Raw genomic sequence first — 19,396 nt, forward strand, 5'->3', positions numbered from 1 at the left:
ACACACACACACACACACACACACACACACACACATATCCGCTGGACAGGTTTGATAACTCCAGATGTATTTCTTTAGATAGATAGATAGATAGATACACACACACACACACACACACACACACACACATACCCCCTGGACAGGTTTGATAACTCCAGATGTATTTCACATAATTTTCTCCAAGTTTTTCCCCAGCGGAGGTTAGTTTACAATTTTTCTGGAGCAAATCTACGCTATAATATACTTTGTCTGTCCGTACGTCCGTTAGTCTGTAGCGCTTACATCGATGTATGATATTACATATTGGAATGAAATGAATATTTTTTACCATGGTAGTGATTAGAATAGTAATTTTTCGCAGCGTGTTGTAGACTGCTTTTCGCGGATATTAAAACTAAAAACTATAGAATTAGTTGTTTCAGTCCCAAGGGACCAAAGGCGCGAGCTAACAAAACTGGTGTTAATTTAAAGATCTTTATTTTAATATTAGCGGAAAATTGTTTATAATACGATGATATCCATGATTTTCCAGTATGGTTGAGATCCGGTTCTAATCCAGCGGATATTAATTGGTTTCGAAGCCATTCTGGAAAAAACAATTCTATATGAACAAAAAATCCTTATTTATTTTAAAAACATGTTTTACTTTAGTTACCATTTTCTTCCTGTTAAATTTATAATTTTAATCAAAATTCTATAAATCATCAACAAATTTTTTTTTTAAATCCGCCGCTGTGAAGAACCCATTTAAAAAAAAAATGTTTACAAATATTTTTAAAATTTTACCCTTGGGTTTGACATTAATTATGTTTTTTGAAGAGAGAGGGGGAAAAATAGTCTGTTCCCAAAATTTTATAATAACGTTTTCTTATTTATTGGCTAAACATCTTTGGGGACTTGTATAAAATTTTCATTGTAGTAGTGTCTAAACTTATCATCCAATAATTAAATCTACAGAAAGGACTTCAGTAAATTTTCATTGGTTGATTTATTAAGTTGTTCAAATGTTACAACCACGAATTGTAATCTCCAGAATTTAGTGTATCATCATTGGCGATGTACATCAATTTATCGGCCATTATCTTATCCCTTTAGATCTCTGTTAGTAGACAGACTGAAAAACAAACAGATTGGCAAACAGACAGACAATCAGATAGACCACAAGACACACAATTAAACAACATACAGACAAAAAGATGAATTTAAAAAAATTATATTTGTCATGTTGACTTAAACAGGTTTTCGATGCTATTTTCAATGTTTTTTAATGTTTCCCTAAGATTTTTTCAATAATTGTAAAATCATTAAAAGAAAAAAATCTTCGAACTTAAGGAAAAATAATCTTCCAATGAAAACAACTTATAATGTTTACGATATTTTTATTGTGCTTTTAAAATGGATTTTTCTTACTTTAAACTTTGGGGAACGTTATTTCCTCGCCTGTCATTTAAGTTAGTCATGCTATATAAATACAAACATAAATATAAAAAGGAATATGAAAGGATTCGTGATTTCTTTAAATTCGTGACTTTTATTTCTATCCATAATTTTTTTTGACTCGCTTCTTATGGATGTTGTCATTCTTGTTTTCAAGGAGAAATGGATAGTTAAATTTAAAAATATACAATTATAAGATTAAAACCAGTTTTTTAAGCCCTGAAATGCCGAAGGCACGGGCTAAATAAAATGGTTTTAATTTTATGATTGTACATTTTTAAATTTGTAATACGATGCTAGACTTAATTTTATGTTTAAAATTATTATTGGATAATCTGTAGATTAAAGGGAAAAGATAATGGACGATAAAATTAGGATCTAGTGCAGTTCACGGTAAAATGTTCCTGTTAACGATTATCTACAAAAATCTATGAGTTTTAAAGGCTGTTAGCTGCCAAACGGATGAACGTACATATCATGCCCGCACACAGTTTTAAGCGGCATAATAAGGCTTACAAATATCTGGAATAGCCAAGATCCATTGATGCACAGGGAAAGCTTCAATGAAAAAAAAAACGTGTAAAATAAGTCTTTTTCGCGCATTTATGTGCACTGCGAGATAACTGTGCATTTTGATTAATTACTATTACAGATCATTTGTCAGTTGAAATTCTGTGCAAGCAAAATCTATACGTTCCACCGTTTGTCCGTTTGTAAATCCATGATATTTTTATGCTTTGCTACTGATGGAGGTTATCATCCTTGGTTCTCTAACTTATTTCAACTATAGATCACCTATAAACGTTGTAAACACCCTCTACACTCAATTAAAGTTTTAGAAAGGAAACGTAAAAAAAATTGTAGGTTATTTTTTAAAATTTCTCTCCGACCCCCTAACCCCCTCTGAAAAATAGTTTAAAACCTTCCCTGAATCTTTAAAAAGCGTTACTGTTAAGCTATTAGCGAGAAAAACAGACAGACACACAAACATACATACTGATACTTCTATATACATGTATATATATATATATACACTTACTTTACCCTTTATTCCAGAAATTTAAACTTATTTTCAACTTTTTGCTGTAATAAATACATTCAAAAATAGATATAAATGTCTAGATCCCAAATCTCTGATACGACCAATAGGAACCCAGTGTAGGAACAATTTGAAAACATTGTCATTTATAAAGGGTACACATTATTCACTTATTGTTATTAGCGAAGCTACTCTATAATTTGAAATGTCTGTCTGTCCGTCCGTCAGTCTGAAACGTTTTCGGGAAAATGTGATTTTCTCAGCGCCTTTTCAAAATTAGATGGCTGATATTTTTTTAGGGATTAAATAAGTTCACATTTTACATATTCCCATAAAGTTTCATTAGGATTTGCTTATTGCTTGGGGTGCTAGATTGATTACTAGATTTTCACATTAGAAAATCTAAAAGGTTTCATGATTTATTTTAGTTTAATGATTATTTTATGACCCTGCTATTTTGTTATCTATAATTTTTGTGCTTCTCTACTTATGAATGTTGTCATCCTTGTTTTAGCATATTCTTATTAAGACAGCTTTCTTAAAATGAAATTTTATTTGGAAAAAATTTATTTAAAACAGAGGAATCATCTAGGGTTTTAACTCTATTATTTAAAGTTTTACATGTAATTTAGAAAAGTAAAATTATCCGAATATCTCTTTTCAAATATATTTATTATGTCAATTATATGGTGCTAAATTAAATTGGTCATCTATCTATCACAATAAATAACTATCTATCTATCTATCAATCTTATGATCAATCTGTCTATTGATCTATCTATCAACCAATTAATCTATTTATAAATCTAACTATCAAACTATCTATCTATCTAACAATCTATATATCAATCTATCTATTAATCTATCAATCTATCTATCTATCTATCTATCTATATATCAATCTATCTATCAAACTATTAATATATCTATCAATCAATCTATCGATTTATCTATCTATCAATTTTTCTATTCATCTATCTATCAATCTAGCTATTAATCTATCTATCTATCAATCTATCTATCTATCAATCTATCTATCTATCAATCTATCTATCAATCTATCAATCTATCAATCTATCAATCTATCTATCAATCTATCTATCAATCTATCAATCTATCAATCTATCAATCTATCAATCTATCAATCTATCAATCTATCAATCTATCAATCTATCAATCTATCTATCTATCAATCTATCAATCTATCAATCTATCAATCTATCAATCTATCAATCTATCAATCTACCAATCTATCAATCTATCAATCTATCAATTTATCAATCTATCAATATACATATCTATCAATCTATTAATCTATCAATCTATTAATCTATAAATCTATTTAACTATCTATCTCTCAATCTATCTATTAATCTATCTATCAACTATCAATCTATCTATCAATCTATCTATCAATCTATCTATCAATCTATCTACCAATCTATCTATCAATCTATCTATCAATCTATCTATCAATCTATCTATCAATCTATCTATCAATCTATCTATATATCTTTCTATCAATCTCATTATCAATCTATTTATCTATCTATTAATCTACACATCTATCCATCAATCTATCTTTATATCTATATATTTAGCTAGCTGCAGTGCATATTCTCAGTACATATTCTCCACAATGGATCCAAGAAAAACTGGATTGATTACATTCGAGGTAATTTTTCAATGAGAACATTGGCACATTCCAGTAGAATAGGCAGATATTGGAGCTTTCTAACATTTTTCTAGCTCTAATACTTTTTGAGATATTTTTTTAAGAACTCATATTATACACAGCAAATGGACTAAATTGGACAGTTAAGGTGCCTACTAAAACTATTTACATTTAATGGACAAAACTTATTACCTTCAAGACAATGGTCGCGCAATATAATGTTTTTTTTCTGCAACAAGTTGAATATTTATCACTATGTAGGTCGTCAGACAGTCCCTCAAACCGTCAATCTGTAATACTTTCGGGGAAATATGATTTTCTCATTTTCTATATAAGATAGATGGCTGGAATTTTTTGTGAAGAATTATTATACCAATGAGCATCTAGTATATCAATTGGTATGTCTGTCAGTTTGTCAGTCATTCCAACAAAAATATATACTTTAGAATAAGAAAACATACTTTTTTCATGATTTTTTTCATTTATATCCTTTTGATATATGATCACGAAACATCTACTCTTAAAATCAATTTAAAATTATATCCATGTTTTTTTTGGTGTTTTGCTACTTATGGATGTTGTCATCCTTGTTTTCATTTTTAGGATTTCGCGATTGGACTCTCTCTACTTCTCAAGGCAAATAACACATATTTTTAGATTTGGTCCTGAATCCGATGGATAAAACCGTGTTGAATTTAAATATTCACAAAAATTTACTTGGCATCTTTTGGAACTTGGACGAATTTTGATTTATTGTTTAATTAAGTTGAGTGTTCACACGTTTCAACCACTCATTTTGATCTACAAAAAAATAATGAAATACATAAAAGGGAAACATTAAAAGAAAAGACATCTCAGTTCTAAAAATGGATGTAGAATATACGTGGTTATTATTTTCGTCAATTTAGGTTGCAATATCCCCTCTCATTTATTGGTCGGGCCATTTATCCAGTAGGAGGAGAGGGTATGGGGTTAAGAAGGGGGATGGGGGAGATTGTTATTAAAGCCCGCTACAGAGTTCACTTTATAATAGAACATGAAAATCTGGTTAAGATTAAGGTAATAAAAAATCCATTTTTCTAAAAAAAATATTTGTTGTTTGTGACCCAGGGTAGCAATGTACAGAGACTCAGCTGGGCATTCCAACTTTATGATCTAAATAAGGTACAAACTTAGATTCATCAATAGATTGATAGCTAGATTGATTGATCGATAGATTTATAGCTAGATTGATTAATCAATAGAGTCATAGCTAGATTGATTGATTGATTGATAAATTTATAGCTAGATTGATTGATTGATTTATAGCTAGATTGATTGATCGATAGGTTTATTGTAAGATTGAATGGTCAATAGATTTATAGCTAGATTGATCAATCAATAGATTTATAGCTAGATTGATTGATTGATAAATTGATAGCTAGATTGATTGATTGATAGAGATAGCTAGATTGATTGATAGACTAATAAATAGACATAATGATAGAATGATTGATAGATTGATTAATAGACCATTAAATAGATTGATTTAAAGACTGATTGATTGATTGATCAATAGATTGGTCAATAGATTGATCGAATGATTGATCAATAGATTGATCATTAGATTGATCATTAGATTGATCGATAGATTTAACAAAAGATTTATCAATAGATTGATCATGCAATAGATTGATTGTTAGATTGATTGTTAGATTGATTGGTAGATTGATTGGTAGATTGATCGTTAGATTGATAAATAGATTGCTGAATTGATGAATATATAAATCTAAAAGCTATTATTTATCACTCAGGATGGAGTATTGACTAGAGAAGAAATAAGAGATGTTACAGCTTCTGTGAGTTTCAAATTTTCAATTTTTTGTATTTTTCTCAGGGATCTAAAGGGATAAAACAATGGCCGATAAATTGATGTTGTACATCTTTAATGATGACACACAAAATTACTCCTTCTGTATTGTAAGATTAGTGATTGAAACGTATGAACACTCAACTTGATGAAACAACCATCACAATTCACTCTAGTCCTCAAAGTTGTTAAGCTAACAAACAAAAAGCTGAATTATAAAACTTTGGGGACCAGTGTAATAAACAGCCTATTGTCCCCTCTCTATCTATCTCTATCTATTCTACAATGCAAAAGTTAGTTTGTCTATTAATTGTGAAAAATTGTGATTATCTCGGCACCTATTCAAGATATATTGATGATTTTTTGTGAATATTTATAGGTCTATTTGATATTTGATATTTTTTTTTATTTTTTGAACTTTAAATAGAACCTAGTAATAGTGTCCAACTTCTTATATTTGTGACGTAACAAAAATTGAAGGATGAGAGGGGAGGTGGGAAAGGAAACCCCTAAAAAAGAGATGGATTTGTGTTACGTCACAAAGATAAAAAGTTAGACACTATTACTAGTTTCCTTTAAATAGAACTAATTATCAGGTGATTTCCCACAAAACACCTTATTAAGCACAGTCAAAAACCCTTTATATTAAAACAATATTGAAAATAAGGGGTGGAGGGTTAAATGCTCAAAATTAACTTTAAGTGAGACCACCAATATTTATTTTGTAGGTTTATGATTTGCTTGGATTAACTGGGGGAGATAAAGAGAAAGAAAAGGTATAATAGTTATTTCTCGCATCGTATTATAAACGGCTTTCCGCGGATATAGAATGTACAATTATAAGATTTAAACCAGTTTTGTTAGCACCAAGAAGGTATGGGCTAAAAAATTAGTTTTAATCTTATGATTGTACATTTCATTTTCGTAGAAAACTGGATAAAATACAGTGTTTTTTTATGAGAACTTTTTTGAAAGCAATTTTACCTCACTTATAGTTATCAGCATTCATTGATTAATGGCTTATTTTCTTCGTTTTTTAATGCAATTAATAGAACATTAAAAAAATGTTACAGTTTTTGTTGAAAAAGTACAGTAAAATCTAAAATTCAAAACTTAGGTATCAACATCTGAAAATGGTTTTAGCGCATTTTTCTTATGTTTAAATCTTCTACCCTTTGGGAGAAAAAAATTGGATTTTTAGTAGTCGACTTTGGGGGGCCAGTACTCTGGATCAACATTTCACCCTCTTAGTCATTTTACAACATACAGAAAATTGTAGAGTAGCCTTGCAAGGGAGAAAAGTAGATCCTAATTTAACTTCTATATTATTTTTCAAAGAAACATCAAATAAATAGATAATCCAGATAAATCTAGTTATGTTTAAAACGATTAATAATTATGTGCCTATAACTTTTCCACCAATAGAATATGCTTATTATTTTGCCTTCTTATTTATGATGAAATTATATAATTCTTTTTAAAATAAAGATTTATAAAAACATCTGGTTAAGTTTGAATTCAATAAGCTGAAAGGCACCATAAGAGTTTTCCACGAGTTAACACATGAAAAAATAAGCCTTCCCCCATGTCATAATTTTACCCACATATGTGCAAATTAATACTTCCCTTTAAAGATCTCCCTTTATGCATTTAGTCGTTGAATCAAAACTTAATCCTTTTTATGGTAATTCCTACAAAACCACGAAAATAGTTAAATCAATAGTCAAATATTTTCTAGTATAACAATAACAATGGTGTGGATTTTCTGGTTTCAGAGAGTTTCTGCTTGTGATCTCATATAAGTTTAATAGTTCTTTAAGACCACGAGAACAGTTATTGGCTTAAATCTCTCAAGCACAGGACTCGTTGAAATCACTGATTCCATATTTTCATTTTTAACATGTGCAGAAATACAATGTGATCATTTTACAATTTTTAATTTGTTATCTTGTCACTTTGTATAAACACCCAATGATTTTTCAAATGTCTCAAAGAGAAGTTAAAAGAGAAGCATTTGGTGATACTCTGCTTGGATAGTAGGCTCTGCCCAGTTAGCTGGGAAGTCAGGCCTATAAAATGCAGCCCATTCGGGCTATACAGTCAGTTGTGATATAGCACGTCAAATCACCAGTCGAATTTCTTAAGGGATAAGTCGGGTTAAATCTTTGACTAGAACTTAGCTTGAGTAAAACTTCTCTCTGAGATTTTTGGCCATAACATACCTAAAATAAAATAGATTTTGTTAAATAAAATTATTCAATTTCCTTAAAAATAAAAATCTGAGATATTAAAAAACTTTGTTTATATTTTAGGTATAGGAGGGAAATAATAGGGTTTAAGCCCCTATGGGCTAATATTAATAGGTAGTTATTAAGATTAAGTACAAAGAATAATATTTGTTCGGACCTTAAGATATCACAATAGAATCCATATTCCGGAATCGCCTGATGGATCTGAGGCTCTGACAGGTTTTATTTCTTTAGCAGTATAATTCCCATACCATAAGATAACACCAAAGACGACATAAAAGTTGTCTAAAGGCTGGTTAGTGAACCTACACGGGGATCTTACTCTGAGGTTGGACGGAATTTTATTTCTCAATAATTTTGTACTAAGTTTCTGACATAACACCAGAGACGACCTAACGTTGTCTCACGGTTGGTCAGCCGGTCTGCTCGCCCAGATCTAGCTTATTCGACGAACCTTAGTATAAAATATTAGGGAATTTTGTATATTTGACGCCAAGACTTTAAGATAACACCATAGGCTACCTAATCGTGGTCGAAGGTTGGTTAGTGAATCCGCTACAATATAGTGTAAGTCGGTGAGATCTTAATCTATAGATCTTGGCCTAAAATATTTAATTAAAATTTTATAGGGCATCAATAACTTAAAAGTTTGATTTCCAATAGACGTATGATCGTTGATATACGTTCCTGAAACTGTTGATAACACGCTATTTTCGGAATAGGGTTTTTAGGCAAATTATATATCTACTGCTTAGTAATCTATTATCTAGTGATTTGGTTTTTGAGTATAAATAGTCATTTCATTGGATGGTATTTCTAATCAGACAGATATTAGTGTTTCACTGAATCGAGCTTGGACCGGGAGAGGAGGTGAGAGCGCTGCGCCTTGGCCATAGTAGTGTGACTGAAGGACGCGACTGTTCCGGGAACCGGGTAGTGAAGCAACTCCCTCCCTGGTTGAGATATGACCTGCAAACTTTGATATATTCTAGTACATGTCCCCAATAGTATCTGTTTAAATATTTAGCTCTAGATCTCAACTTGCAAAAGGTAGAAGATTTCTGCTTTCAAAAAAGTTCTCATAAAAATAAACACACTGTACAATGCTAGACATAATTTTTTCGTATGGCTGAGAACCGGTTCTAATCCACCGGATATTAATCAGTTTCGAATGAATACGAGAATAGCTAGTTATTTCTCGCATCATATTATTAACGGCTTTCCGCGGATATAGAATGTACAATTATAAGATTAAAACCAGTTTTTTTAGCCCCAAGGTGGCGAAGGCACGGGCTTAAAAAACTGGCTTTTATCTCATGATTGTACATTTCTATATTCGTAGAAAACTGGATATAATACGATGCTAGACATAGTTTTTTCGTATTGATGAGAACCGGTTCTAATCCACCGGATATTAATCAGTTTCGAATGAATACGAGAATAGTTATTTCTCGCATCGTATTATAAACAGCTTTGCGCGGATATAGAATATACAATTATAAGATTAAAACCACTTTGATTAGCCCCAAGATGCCGGAGGCACCATCTAAAAAAACTAGTTTAATCTCATGATTGTACATTTTTATATAAGTATAACACGTACTGGATATAATACGATGCTAGACATAATTTTTTCGTATGGCTGAGAACCGGTTCCTATCCACCGGATTCGAATTAATAAGAGAAAATATATTGAATTACTAGTAAGAAGATGTATTTATGTCTGTCTGTACTGAAGGAAGTTGCAAACCCATGAACTAATATGGTTCTTCTTTACAGGGTAGCTTCTCAAAGGTCATGGAAAGAATTATAACTCCCGCCGAATTTTTTTCTTTTCTATAAGATTGAATTTGAAAGTGCATCTAGAGGCGAAAATGTCTGTGAATATTTGAGTGTGTGTTTCAAAAGATCTCTTTAACGGCTAAATATATAGAAAAAAAAAAGAAAAATCGATATTTTATTTTTCTGATCATATCCTGATATAAAAGTTACAGGATGTTTGTCTTTGAGGGTGTTTGTTGCGAAAAATCTTACTAACCACTGAACCGATATGGTTTCTCTTTACATTGTAGCTTCTTGTATGTCATGTGAGGGATTATAACTATTTTTGGGGAAGGGTACCACAATCATCCCCCTAGAAATCACTATTTAAAGATTTTTAATGTAAAATTAAAAGTAGAATGTCGCCTTCTCCCCCTATCAATCAGTGGTCCTAAGGGCCTCTAGGGGCGTAGCTGCTAGTATTTCGTCCGTCCGTACGTCCTTCTGTCTGTAAAGGAAGGCTCTGTTTGTTAGCATAGAAATAAAAGCTCTTAGTTAGTTTTTATTATTAGTATATATTTTTTTATGCATGTTAAAATTATCCTATGGATTCCAAACCTTGTATAAGGATACAATCACAAAAGTCAAATGGTCAAAGTAAATTATAGAATAGCCTCGATATTAAAAATCAGGGAGGGGGGGGACATTGGGCTGTTTATCACCCTAGTACCCAAAGTTTTATAATAACGTTTTCTCATGCATTGGCTTAACAACCTGTCTAACAAGTGTCTAAATGTTTCAACCACCAATTTTACGCTACAGAAAGGGTAACTTTATGTATCATCATTAGGGATGTACATCAGTTTATCTGCTATTGTCTTATCCCTTAAGATTCCTCTAACAACTAGAAGGGATCTTAGGAGATAAGACAATGGACGATAAATTGATGAACTGCCCCAATAAAGATAAACAAAAATACCCTACGCAGGGACGAGACAAGAGCAAAGAAAAAGAGTTTGGACCAAATGAAGAAATTATCACCAGGAATTTAAATATTATAGAATATCATCCTTAAAGTAACAGGATGTCTATTTGTTGGTACCAAAGGATCTTGCTAACCACTGAACCCAAATATGGGTATTCTTTACATTTTAGATTCTTATATGACCTAAGGAGGTTTATACCTATTTTGAAAGAAGGTACCCCCCCCCCCTCCCCCAAGAATTTTTTTTTATTTTTTATTTTTTAAAAAGGAATTGACATTGAAGAGGCCGACCCTCCTCCCCCCTAACCGGCAGTTTTATAGTGACGAGTTGCACCTGTTTGGGGCTAATGCATTACCCCCTTACGCTAAATAGGAGGCAAAAAAGTACAGTTTGTTCTTATAGGAATAAATTATTAAATAAGAAAAGGAGGGGGAAAAAGAAGGCGGTCAAAATATAATTGATAAGTAACGAGTATAGCATTTTAATATAGCAACTTTCCATAGATAATAATATGAAAAAATAATGCGATACGATACATGATTTTTGATTAATTATTTACAACATATATTACTAATATATTTGGATATAGGAGGGCGGAAATTGTTTTTAAGGTAATTTTTAAGAGCGAAGCTTTTCTAAAATTAGCTTGTTTGTCTGTCCTTTAGTTTAGGTATGTTAGTATTATCCTATCGATTACAAATTCGGCATTTTAATTAATGAAAAAGTACAATATTACCTTCTAGATTCTACAGAACCCAAGGGCATCATCTGCTTGCAATGGGATGCAATACTTAAAATCTATAGGACACTAAGTTAAGTAACATCCAACAAGACAACCGACCCTTTGATTGCATAACCTTCGTCTGGAAGACTATAAATAGTTTATGACCTTAGCATGGAGGGAGGGGGCTGTTTATTACACTAGTCCCCAGGGTTGTATAATAAAGTTTTCTTATTCGTTAGCCTAACAGCTTTGGGGACTTTTAACCATTTATTAGGGGATAAGACAATGGCCAATAAATTGATGTACATCCCCAATAATGATACACAAAATTACCACCTTCTGTAAATTAAAATTACTTGTTAAAACGGTTGAACACTCAACTTAATGAAACGATCAAAATTCATTAAAATTACCCAGAGTTGTAAAGCTTACGAATAAGAAAACGTTCTCAAAAAACATCCCCTCTCTCTCTCAGATAAAAAGCAATGTCGTGAATTATACCAGAACTAATCTTTTATTACTACAACTAGCGGGTACGCCCCTTTAAATTTTTTTTTTTTGGGGTGGGTATTTTTCATTTTTGGGGGGGTGGGGTGTGTCCCACCCCCCAAGAAAATAGTTATAAACCTTCACGGGACCTATGAGAAGCTACCCTGTTAAGGAGAACCCGATCGGTTCAGCGGTTAGCGAGATCCTTCGGTACAGACACACAGACACACAAACACACAAACACACAAACATACAAACACACAAACACACAGACAAACAGACATCCTGTTACTTTAGTATAAGGATTATTGTACTACGGTTTCTTATCATTTTTGAAAGCGAAGCTTTTCTATGAATTGGGTCGGTTCGTCCACCCGTAACGGTTACCTTTTTTCGTTAATTTAGGCATGTTAGAATTGTTTTATTGATTTCAAACTTTGAATGGTGATTCCTGTATTAGTAAGGAACGATTTAGAAAGCGTAGCAACTCTATATTCTTTACCAGAATGTCCGTATGTACATTTCAAACATGTTGATTTTTAATTTTTTAACAACAAATTTTTATGGTACAAGAAAGTACAATGTTGTAAGCAAAACAACTCTACAATAAAGTCCTAAAAATTTAATTATGTCCTTAAACATTATTCTGTATTTAATCAGTTTTTCAACAAGTTTACTTACAATTTTGTTTCGACTTTTAAGCATTTTAATTCTGATTATTTAGTTCTGACACTCTACAAGTGTTAATGTTCGTTTGTCATACTGTTGCAAAGATTCGCTTGTATGGATGTTGTCATCCTTGTTTTTTAGAAACTTGATCTGAATTGTGATGGCGTTATTACAATGGAGGAGTTTCTCATCTATTGCCAGAGGTAATACAGACAGACAAACAGACAGACAGACAGACAGACAGACAGACAGACAGACAGACAGACATACAGACAGACAGACAGACAGACAGACAGACAGACAGACAGACAGACAGACAGACAGACAGACAGACAGACAGACAGACAGACAGACAGATAGACTGAAGGGCAAGAGGACAGATAGACAGATAGACAGACGGACAGACAGTTAGACAGACAAACGGACAGACTGACAGACATCCGAATAGACAGACAGAAAGGCGAGAAGAAAGACAGACAGACAGACAAATTAAGGTACAATTAGACAAACAGACACACTGACATACAGAAAGATGGATATGCAGACAGAAAAACAGACAGACATATTAAAACAGATAGATAGAGGTACAGACAGACATACGGATATAAAGATGGACTGATAAACAGACAGAAAGATAGACAAATGGACACACAGAGAGAAAGACAGACAGAGAGACAGACATACAGACAGACAGACATTCAGATTTGCAGACAGATAGACAGACAGACAGACAGATAGACGGACAGTCAAACAGAGTAGACAATCAGGCATACAGATTGACAGAAAGAAAAAAAAATAAATGGACTTACAGACAGACAGATAGATAAACAGGCAACAGACATACATAAAGATGGACAAATAAACAGACAGATAGAAACACTGACAGACAGATATACATACAGACAGACAGACGAGAGATAGACATGCAGGTAGACGGAGAGACAGACATATAGACACACAAACAGTAGACAGACATACAGATAAACAAATGGAAATACAGGCAGACAGATATAAAGACGGACAGACAGACAGCCAGACAGACAGATATAAAGACGGACCGACAGACAGACGGATATACAGAGAGATATACAGACAAAAGGACAACCAGACAGACAGACAGCCAGACAAACAGACAAACAGACAGACATACAGACAGACATACAGACAGACATACAGACAGACATACAGACAGACATACAGACAGACATACAGACAGACAGACAGACATACAGACAGACATACAGACAGACATATAGACAGACATACAGACAGACATACAGACAGACATACAGACAGACATACAGACAGACATATAGACAGACATACAGACAGACATACAGACAGACATACAGACAGACATACAGACAGACATATCGTCATACAGAAGAACAAACAAAGAGACATACATACAGACATATATACTGACAGGCAAATATACTGACAGACAAATGGACAGACAGACAGACGGACAGACATACAGTCAGACAGACAGACATAATGATAAACAAACATAACGATAAACAGACTGATAGATAGAAAAACAAAATTGTAAAGAAGGACCATATCGGTTATGCGGTTAGCCAGATCCTTGACACATAGACACATAGACAGATATACATCCTGTTACTTTATTATAATAATTGTCTTATCCCTTAAGATCCCTAATTATTTAGGGATCCATTGATCAGCGAATCTTTGAAATGTTTGTTGCCCATCCAACAGTAAGACAGACAAACAGTTCTCACTTATACAGATGTTTTCCTACACTGTAGATATAGAATTCCAGTAGTAATTGAACATGTTTGTTGGGGAGGCGATAATTTAGCGTTGGCCTAAAAACTAGGGTTATGCTTTGATTGCAGTTTATAATTATACTAATTTACAGTAAGGGTAATTTTGTTTATCTCAATTTGGGGATGTAAATTGTACAGAAATTTATTGTCTATTGTCTTATCCCTTAAGATCTTGTTGCTGAAATTGAACCCTAAAAAAGTATCAGGAGGTTTATCTATGTCTTTTTCTTACTAAGAAGGTTTATAACTATTTTGGGGGAGGGTGCCACAACCCTACAAAGATAAATCACCACTAGAAAAAAAGACAATTAAAAAAATTAAAAGGAGGGGGGGGGGTTTTCTCTTCCCTCTTACCTAGAGCGCCCCTAGAGGCCTCTAGGGGCGGGGTGGGGGGTTGTAGCTTCTAGTATAGCATAAATGCGCGAAAAAGACTTATTTTACGCAGATTTTTTTTATTTTGTGGCTATTTCGGATTAATTTAAGGACTTTTTATGTCAGTTGTAAGTAGTTTAGCAATATTTAATAGTTTTAGAATCCTTATTAGTTAATAAAAAAACATATCAATAATATTAATAATCAAAATAAAATTGGGGTATAGTCCCTTTCATGGCAACGCACCTTAAGGGGTGATTCTTCGTTTTTTCCACAGTACCTTTTCTCCTGCGGGACCAATTGCCTCATTCTGCTATCACCTAACCCAATATAACCTAACCTAACCTAACCTAAAATAACCTATCAAAAGCCATTTCAAAATTACGACGAATCGCCCCTTGGCCGTTAAGGGGCGTTGCCACTAAAGGGACTATACTCTAAAATTGTCATTACCTTGTATCGCATCGTATTACAGACAATTTTCTACGCAGATTTAAGTCAAAATCATAAAGTTAATCCTATAACTTTTCATTTTATTATTCGCGGAAAGCTGTCTATAATACGATGCGATTAATAACTGTTATTGAGTCATATTTTATTCGTAAATTTTGTTGAGCTTTCTTCTTATGGATGTTGTCATCCTTAGCTTGATCTTTAAATCGTTTTTATGTTGCGCTGAATCAGGGCGATTCAGAGGTGAACCGTAGGTGCGCTGGTGGTAAGCCACAGCGCACCTGATTTTTAAAAGATTTTCGGCGCGGTGTTGTTAAATCGCTTGCGCACTCACTAAAATATTGATCTGCGCCAGTACAACTTTATTACTTAAGCAGTGTTAGTAAGGTATTTTATATAAAATGCCATGTCAGTATGGTATTTTATATAAAATATTAATATATAATTTATTTTAAAAATAACTATAAAAATGTTTTCACGATAGTTTTGCAATAAAATATTAAAGTAATTAAAAAAAATATTTATTTATTAAATAAATCACCCCGATTTGGTTCGGCAATGCCACTCGGTGAGTGGCATTGCCGAGACGGTACCGCGCCAAATCGCCCATGCAAATTCGATTTAAAGATTGGTATTTAATAATTTGATGGTGCACTGAATGAATCGCCCCGGTTTAAATCACCTATAAACGATTTAAAGATCAAGCTCTTGTTTTTTTATGTCGATAAATTTATTTAATCCTATACTTATAAATTTTAAAAATGATACGTAAAGAGATAAATAAATGTTTTCATATATCCATATATTATAAATCCTTGTATAAAAGTAACAGTATGTCTGTTTGTCTGTAGCTTAAGATCTTATTAACCACTGAACCGATATGGTTCTCCTTTACAGGGTAGCTCCTCTTAGGTCCAGGGAAGGTTTATAACTATTTTGGGGTAGAGTACCATCATCCTCCTAAGAGAAATCACCAAAATATACCAACAATATATCTAAAAGCTGATGACTGGTTTTAATCGCATATTTTTTTCATTTTAATATCCGCGGAAAGCTGTCTATAAAACGATGCGATAAGAACATGTTTTGTTATTGTCAAAGGAACATTAATTCTTAATATTTAAAATTTCAAGGTTGCGTGAGGTTATCTGAAGGATATAATTATGTATATAGTTTATATGTATAAAAGGTCAAACTTAAACAATAAATTAAAAATTTTAGACCACATTTATATCAAATTAAAGAGAGGGGTAGGTTTCTGGTAAAATCTGTAAAGATTAAGTAAAAAAACAGTAGTAGAACGATAAAAATTTATGTTAACTTTTTTTATCTATAGTTCTTTACAATAAGAACAAGGATGACAACATCCATAAGTAGCGAAGCATAAACAATTAAATAAGAATTTAGATATTAGTTGACAAAAGCATGTATATTAGGAAAAAATCACGAAACCTTTTCAACATTTGTTTTCAATTTCTTAATATTTATTTATATTTCAGTACTATAACTAACAGACTGACGGTCAAAGTAAATTACATACTGGATGCTCAGAACAACGGGAAATTTAATTTTAATATTTTTAACTGCAAAAATTAAAAAAAAAACGGACCATAAACACCAAAGGTATGGAGAAAAATGTGAAAAATACAAAAATTGCCTAAAACCTGCTTAAAGGCAGTCTGACCGTCATAGTTGTTTTCTTGAAACGACAGGAAATTCAATTTTGATTCTATAACTAAAAAATTTTGGAAATCGGACCATAAACACCAAAGATATGGAGAAAAATGTGAAAAATACAAAAATAGCCTAAAACCTGCTAAAAAGCGGTCCTATCGCCATTGATGTTTTATAGTTAATAGTGCTCCTTGATAATGGAAATGTTGTCAAAAAATTTCAGCCTTTTATCTTTTATAGGAGCCGAGAAAATCACGTTTCCCCCAAACTAAGACGGACAGACGGACATACGGACAGACGGACATTTCAAATTATAGAGTAGCTTCGCTACTAAAAACACATACCTATTTATTGAATATTTTCGTTCTACTACTATTTTTAAGCCTTAAAACACACACCTTTAAGGATTCTACCAGAAACCTACCCCTCTCTTTGTTAAAATTATTATTTAAATTTCAGCCGTTGCCGTTTTACCCAGGGTTCTAAAGGTATAAGACAGTGAACGATAAATTGACGTACAACTCCAATGACAATAAACAAAATTTTACCGCTGGCTTCTACCTTGTTCTCAGCTTCTACCAATAAGGAAATTAATTCGGAAAAAAATCACGAAATATCAGCTGCCGTTGTGGGGCAACACATCGTAAAATTGACGACATCTCCATTTGCCCCCCAAATATTATTTTAGATATATTTTGCTTGTTGGTTATACCTATTCCTGAGGTGGATTCTTAAAAAAAAATTGCCCCACTAATCGCTTAGTGGGGAAAAATTGTTTTCGTGAAAAATACTCCAAAATCACATAAAAAATCTACAAAAATTAAATAAAATCTTTTGTTAATAACCCTTCTATGATTTTGTTTATTTTTTTTGTAGATTTTCAATGTGATTTTAGTGGACTTTTCACGAAAACAATTTTGCCCCACTAAGCGATTAGTGGGGCAATTTTTTTTTAAGAATCCACCTCTGCCTTGTTCTCCTTAGGGATATAAATTTAATCAATCAAATTGTCAAATATAACAACTAAAAGCCACTTATAAAAACAGGTTTTTTTTGATATATCAGCTGGTTTAAACAATTTTTCTCGTATTCATTCGAATCCGGTGGATAGGAACCGGTTCTCATCCATACGAAAAAACTATGTCTAGCATCGTATTATAACCAGAGTTGGATCTTTAAATCATTTCAATGGTGCGCCAAATCGGAGTGAGCCAACTTTCCATTAATGGGAGCACAGCATTTTACGAAATGCCGCGCTGTGATTGGCTGAAATTCAGCGCACCCCGATTTGGCGCACCATTGAAATGATTTAAAGATCCAGCTCAGCTTTCTACGAATATAAAAATGTACAATCATAACATTTAAACCAATTTTTAGCCTGGTTTTAATCTTATAATTGTACATTCTATATCCGCGGAAAGCTGTTTATAATACGATGCGAGACCAATTGATATATGCTGGATTAGAACCGGTTCTCAGCAATACTGAAAAATCTTGTATAGCATCGTATTATAGACAATTTTAAATGAATTATATGATAAATATTCTAAAATTGATACTAGTTCTAATGTACGATAAAAAAAACTATTAAAATTTTTTTTTTCTCCTACAAAAACTGAAGCTTTTTTATAGTACCTTACAAAAATGACGTCATGCAATACAAATGACCATTGATAGGCCAATACACAGACTAAATTACCAATGGCAGGCCAGTATACATTTTATTTAAGGTAATGATTCTAACATTAACATTTTTACAAGCACTAAAAAGATTATCGATTCATATAAAGATGTTTTGTTTCACAAGTATTTGATCAAAAAAACAAAAAATCTTCAAAATTATTTATAAAAATCTTCAAATTTATTTTTAAAAATCTTCTTATCTCTTTAAATGTAGCTGGACAAAGTGTCTCAAAAATCCACCATCTGACGTCATAAAAATAAGGGAGTTGAGTGGAGAAGTGGGTAAGAGATGGATAATCCCTCATTTTTATGACGTCACAAGGCTTTTACTTTACGGACGTGCGTAACAGCATATTCTAATTATAGAGTAGCTTCGCTACTAAATAAATACTTTTAAAACCTTTTTATCATACTATTTTATTTATAACATTTTCATTAATCTTTGGTCTAATACACAGTTATCTTAAGAGATAAGACAATGGACGAATCTCCATTGATGATAAACAAAATTACCACTTCTGCAGCTTTACTTACTGCCTAAAT

General features: G+C 32.3%; 1 protein-coding gene and 1 long non-coding RNA gene across 2 annotated transcripts in view; both read left to right on the top strand.

Moving 5' to 3' along the window:
- LOC145307432 (calsenilin-like) overlaps window positions 1-11,100 on the top strand; it is a 31,361-nt gene extending 20,261 nt beyond the window's left edge. The window contains exons 4-10 of the mRNA XM_080149874.1: window positions 140-200; window positions 4,078-4,151; window positions 4,755-4,787; window positions 5,262-5,315; window positions 5,945-5,989; window positions 6,729-6,776; window positions 10,999-11,100. Coding sequence (XP_080006000.1) covers window positions 140-200; window positions 4,078-4,151; window positions 4,755-4,787; window positions 5,262-5,315; window positions 5,945-5,989; window positions 6,729-6,776; window positions 10,999-11,085 — 402 coding nt within the window. The 3' untranslated portion in view covers window positions 11,086-11,100. The remainder of the gene's footprint in view (window positions 1-139; window positions 201-4,077; window positions 4,152-4,754; window positions 4,788-5,261; window positions 5,316-5,944; window positions 5,990-6,728; window positions 6,777-10,998) is intronic.
- A 483-nt stretch (window positions 11,101-11,583) lies between these two features.
- On the top strand, window positions 11,584-14,734 carry LOC145307306 (uncharacterized). Its single transcript, XR_013875390.1, has 3 exons — window positions 11,584-11,607; window positions 13,020-13,081; window positions 14,552-14,734. It is a non-coding gene; the product is annotated as an uncharacterized LOC145307306 (long non-coding RNA).
- The last annotated feature ends 4,662 nt before the right edge of the window (window positions 14,735-19,396 follow it).

The sequence above is a fragment of the Acartia tonsa genome, chromosome 15, assembly GCF_053477335.1.
Source record: "Acartia tonsa isolate MP-2025a chromosome 15, ASM5347733v1, whole genome shotgun sequence".
NCBI classification, from domain to species: Eukaryota; Metazoa; Arthropoda; class Copepoda; order Calanoida; family Acartiidae; genus Acartia; species Acartia tonsa.